Source organism: Cryptomeria japonica, chromosome 4 (assembly GCF_030272615.1).
Source record: "Cryptomeria japonica chromosome 4, Sugi_1.0, whole genome shotgun sequence".
In the NCBI taxonomy this organism is placed as follows: domain Eukaryota; kingdom Viridiplantae; phylum Streptophyta; class Pinopsida; order Cupressales; family Cupressaceae; genus Cryptomeria; species Cryptomeria japonica.
In genome coordinates this window covers 28,179,812-28,185,486 of record NC_081408.1, presented here as the reverse complement: position 1 = coordinate 28,185,486, position 5,675 = coordinate 28,179,812, and the positions used below count along the sequence as shown (strand labels likewise).

At 33.4% G+C, this 5,675-nt stretch overlaps 1 protein-coding gene across 1 annotated transcript; it reads right to left on the bottom strand.

Annotated features, from left to right (window-relative positions):
- Nucleotides 1-4,979: 4,979 nt before the first annotated feature.
- LOC131079237 (uncharacterized) lies at nt 4,980-5,366 on the bottom strand. The gene has a single exon (XM_058017139.2). The coding sequence runs from the start codon at nt 5,364-5,366 to the stop codon at nt 4,980-4,982; it is 387 nt and encodes a 128-aa protein (XP_057873122.2).
- Nucleotides 5,367-5,675: the final 309 nt, after the last annotated feature.

The window sequence follows — 5,675 nt, the reverse complement described above, 5'->3', positions numbered from 1 at the left end:
TCTTTACTAGTCTTTCCAATAAAATTGAGCGCATTAAAAATATTTTTAACAATATTATTTTTTTTGGCTTTTTGTTTGCACGAATCTTCATTTTAGCTAGTAAATGTGTGTCTTTAGCAATTGTACAAAAGTTGGAATTGTTATGTTAATGTCATTTTGCAAAAATAATCATTGAAAAATGTTTATAACCCACAATTGAATAGCTTGTGTTGACCTCTTTTTTTCAATATTTTCGACCATGTTCTCATCAATTCCAAGTAACCAGTTTGGGGTTCTTGAATGTTTTAGATCTGGAATTTTTTTTCTTGCTGACAAAGATCTTCTCTTCTCATGTAATTTAGCGATACATAAGGTTCAATTGTTTTATTTTTAATGTTATCAAAATTTTCATTTGGAATTTTAATTTCATCTTCACTCTCGATGGTATTTATGGGTTGAGAATAACCTTCACCATGAAGTGTAATTGACATACCTTTTCTTTGATTCCTTTTCCACATTTTATCTTTTTCTCTAATAGCTTCAATTTCCTCTGGTGTTAATTTTCTCCTGCTTTTGTTCTTATGATGACTATTTCTCCCCATTATACCTAGAGAAAAAGGACCACAAAATGATTGTTATGTTAATATATGTGTAAAAGAGTGCACAAAAAGTTTATTTTTTATGATCAATCGAAAAACACATTCTTCTGGATAATAGCGAGCATGTGGGGGCTAGCAGAATGCTCAAAATAGTCATTTATTCTTTTTTTCAGGCAATAAAGTTTATATCCCCTTGGGCACATCTATTCCAAACGGATATTAGATAGAGGGAATGTGAGATGGATAGCAACAGAGGTAGGTAGATAGAGGAAGAGAGTGCCTAAGAGGGGGAGTAGAAGAGGGATAGATGGAGGTATATATAATATTAAATATTATATATTGATATTACATATTAATATTATTATTTTTATACCATGTTATTTATTTTAATATCATTAATTATATTATATTATTGTTTACAAATTATATACTATATATAGTGAACCAAAAAAAAATGTCAACCAAAATCAATATCCATTCCAAACCGATATCCATTCCAAACGAATATTTGTTCCAAATGCATACCCATTCCAAATAGATATCCATTTTTTTCTGATGAATTTTTCTATCTCGAGATTTACCTTGGGATTTGGCTTGGGGGTGTCAAACTTGAAAAGTCAACTAAGCAAACATGTTTACAAGTTTTCCTTGGTTTTCTAGACTTTTCCCTTCGTACCAATGACCTTTTTATACAAATTTTATGAAATGAAAAGGTTTTATTGTGGACACTTTCCAATGACATAAGATATACCGTATTTTGAATCATATAAATAATAATAATTTTTTCTACATGTTTTATGTGTGAAGTCCTAATTGATAGATTGATTGAAAAACATCTATAACTTTCAAATAGTTTCACATTTTCAAATCTGAAATATATTTCACACTCTATGATTCACAAACTATAACTATATGATTTACAAGATTTGGCAGCGAAAGAGGAAGCTTTCGCGTTACCTCCAATGGCGGTTGTGGATCGGACAGGGCGTTTATCTAGCGTGGACAACACTAGAAAAAAAACATTAATTCTAGGATTGGAAGGAGTGCTTTTGTATTCCACGTTGGAACCCCATCACGTCATGATTTTATGGTGGACATTTATTATAACCTATTTTGGAAGAGGACCCGTTACGTTCTGTTATAGCTAGGGGTGGATAGGCTGGTTGTTGAGCTGACAGAGCTTTTTGAAATTGTGGTGTTTTCTTCTGATGACAAGGGCTTCGTCGATGATGTGTTGTTTAGGTTGGATCCTAGTCACCTTGTGTTTCCTCATTGTCTCCGCCTGTTCAAGGGAATGAGAATAATTAGATCAGTTCTACACTTGTGGACCTTAACTAGAATAGTTTATGAGGATGAATGTTAGTCGGATATGAATTAAATAATGTTCTTTTCTAACTTTTCACACATAGTTACCTCATAAGTTGTAGTATGAAATGGAGAGAAGGGTTAGAACTTAATATTTTAAGTTTTGAAGTTTGGGGTTCAAATAAATGGGTCAAAGAAAGATTTAGATCATCTTCATAATTGTAGACCTTACCTAGAATGATGAATGAAATCTATTTAGGGATTGAGGATATGATTTATGGGGATGAATGATGATGGGATAGGGATTAAATAATGTTAGTTGTCAACTTCCACACCTATAAACCTTAATTAGAATGGTGAATGGAATATTTAGAGATTGAGTATATGATTTATGGAGATGAGTGATGATGGGATAGGGAATAAATAATCTCGATTTCCAACTTCCATACAAAATTCTAGAGCATAAGGGAGAAGAGAATGGACATCATTAAACCCATCTGTCTCTTTCTCCGTCTTAAAATGATTCAATGAAGATCCCCTTTCTATTCCATCCTTTGTATTGTTCTAGACATCAAAGCCTCTAGTTGCATTCCTTCCTTTTCCAAGTTTAGTGGGGGAGGTCACAAAGGAACAATTATTAAACCATAGAACCACACATTAGAATTTGAGGGATGGCCAGGCCTCCTTAAAATTTATTTATTATTCGATTAGTGTCAAATATTTTTATCAAGATGTTGTTGGGCCAACATTTTAAAGGCATGGACTTTAAGTGTTATGCCCAAAGGAGAGGACCTATCACTATGGTAGGAACTCTTGGAGAATTTTGGATTGCTCCAAATAGTTATTTAGTTTTCAAAATGTGATAAATATATGGCTCCTGGAACTCCCAATGTGAGGTTCTAAAAGTTGCAATGTTAGATTCTTGAGTTAGATTTCACCTACACAAAAAATTTAGGCATTGGGGGATCCTTAGGTTTCACCATAAAAATAGTTGGGAGGAGACCTCAAAAATGACAATGGTGGCATCTCATAATTTTAGGAAGAAAAGACAAGGTGTTGTCATAGGAACATAGGATTTAACTTGCAAGGGAATTATTTAAGGTTTGATCAATACTAATACCTTAAGTCATTTGATATAATTTTGAGACCGCCATTATCAAATCTTATTGTATGTTAGTTTTTCTAGTACATAAAGTATTTTTCTGTAGATAGGAATCTCCAAATCACCTTTTTGGAGGGTGAATCCATAATAGTGTGTCCCCCTTGTGGGATGTGGCACAAAAATGAATTTTGGAAGGAAAAAGTCATTGAACCCCTTCAAATGAAGGTCCTTCATCAGAAGATAAAATGTTTGTCATTTGCCATTTTTATGGCTTTTTTTCATTTTCACATGTGGCTAAGTATATGGAAATGAGGGACAAAAAGTGACCAACCTTAGGATTTTTATAAAATGCGAACATGTTGTGCAAAATATGTACAATCAATAATGCATATGCATTGTGCCCTGGATTAGATTAAAAAAAGAACATTATGTTTTGCATTGATTTTTGAGAAACTTAGCATGCATGCATTATATATGCATACATGTTTTTTATTCCTTGAATTTCAATTTTGATGATCCCACCCATTTAGGCTTGGATTTCCAAGCCTAAGGGTTGGACATCTCTTTTGGCTCCTACTTTCTTGTTTTTGACATAAAAAATGTATTCAAACTTCAACCTTGTCATCTTTACATGTTTTGCAATGGATTTTTTAAATTACAACCAAAACATCTATATACTTCTTATCTTTCAATCCATAAAGTTTTTAAAATATTTTGAATTCAAATATTTTCTTTTATTTTCTTTGGCGAGTGTCTTGATTTTTCTATAATACATATTTATTGATCTTTAGTTATAACTTTGACTCACTTATCTAGATTTAAAACTAAAAATATATATGCTTAATACACACCTTAGTGCATACACATTAAAAAATTATATTTTTGATTAGTTTGGTGCAAGTTATGTGATGTGTGCACTTAGTGATGCAATTTTAACGATCTACTTCAAAAAATTATGTATATGTATATGTAATGTATATACATATACATATGTGTGTATATATATATTTATGTATATAAACATATACATACACATATGTATATATATGTGTGTATTGATCTGATTAGGATCTATGACTATTACATAATGAATGCTTATAGCAATTACATAAGTTAATTCAAAGCTTTAATTTGAGTGAATTAACATAATAATTCTTAAATTAATAAAGCATAATAAAGTTAATGAACTGAAAGAAAGAGAGTAGAAAGATAGAAGACAAAACTCAGTTGATAACAGAGTTCGTCCTGGTGGACTATGTCTCTAGGTCCTTCTCCAATAGGGGGACTGATCCGATTAGCTCCAATAATCAATTACAACTGGTACAATATCTTTCCCTTCAAGTACAACAACATCACAACATTCTGATGTACAAGATTGATAACAAAGTCTCTAGAGAAATCTCTCCTTCTCATCACCTGAATACCTCCAAAAGGCCTACCACCCCCCTTTTATACATAAAATAAGTCTAAAATAGACTAAAACCACCAACCCCCATAAATAACCCTTTACAACAAATTATTTCCCATGTATATCCCCTTTACATTCTTATGAATTTGGCACCATTAGTAATTAGGGGGTTTATTTAACCAATATCCCCTTTAAAATAGGGATTGGCGGGATTCGCATTGTTTAAATTTAATATCGGCCGCTTATAAATCAAGTGCTATATATAGCACAACAATTTCCATCCATTTTGGGAGACTGGTAGTCAAGGGTTCCACCCCCGTTGGCCTCCATTTTCTCTTTGGATAGTTGGTTATATAGTAAAACCAACTTCTCTCTAAAAAATAGTAAATGTGAATGAATGGTCTAGCGGTGAAAGCGGCGGGTTTGTTGAGGGAGGTTATGAGTTGGAATCTCATAACATATATTTTGCTAAACCGTTTTCCTTCTGAGGTGTCACGTGTTTATTTCTGGAGTATTGGAGATAATTTATTTTATCCTCCGGATCAAGCCTCCCCACTGAAGAGCTTTTGGACCTCTAAAAGTTTGACTACTCAGAAAGTAGGTGAGGGTAAAGTTCCCTCACTTTACCAATCTCCATCCATCTTTCTTTACCAGGGTGCATCCCTTTACGTCCCACTTTAAAGTACTCAGTAGCACCTCTTTTTGAAGATCTGACATTTCTGTCAAGAATGACATCCTCTGGCAGCTCTGACATATACTCAGGTGCAAGGTCATCAACTAAAGGAACTTGAATATTAGCCTCTTCATCAAATATCATTGGAGGCTCATACAACTTCAGATTTTCGACATTTACAATTGAGTAAATTTGCATATATGGTGGAAAATTAAGGCGAAAGGCATTGGTACCGATCTTTTCCAAGATCTCAAAGGGACCATATCTGATAGGCTTAAGCTTCTTACCTTCACCTTGCATCCTTTCCTTGCTAATATGTAACCAAACACCGTCACCAACCTAAAAATGATGATCTGTGCAATGCTTGTCATGTCAAACCTTGTATTTGGCTTAGCTCTTCTCCAACTAAGCTTCTACTGACTGATGAACTGCTTGGACTTTTTGAATGAACTTCAAAGCCTTCTCTGCATCATGACATCCATCTTCAACATCATCTATTCCAAAGGAAAAGTCCATCGGTGTTCTTGGCAAGTAACCGAAGCAAGTCTCAAAAGGAGACCTCTTTGTAGAAGAATGTGTTGCATGGTTGTAAGCATGCTGCACATAATA

What these genes read in the sequence shown, in the direction of transcription:
- LOC131079237 (XM_058017139.2), bottom strand. Translation starts at nt 5,366, where the DNA reads ATGCAAGGTGAAGGTAAGAAGCTTAAGCCTATCAGATATGGTCCCTTT.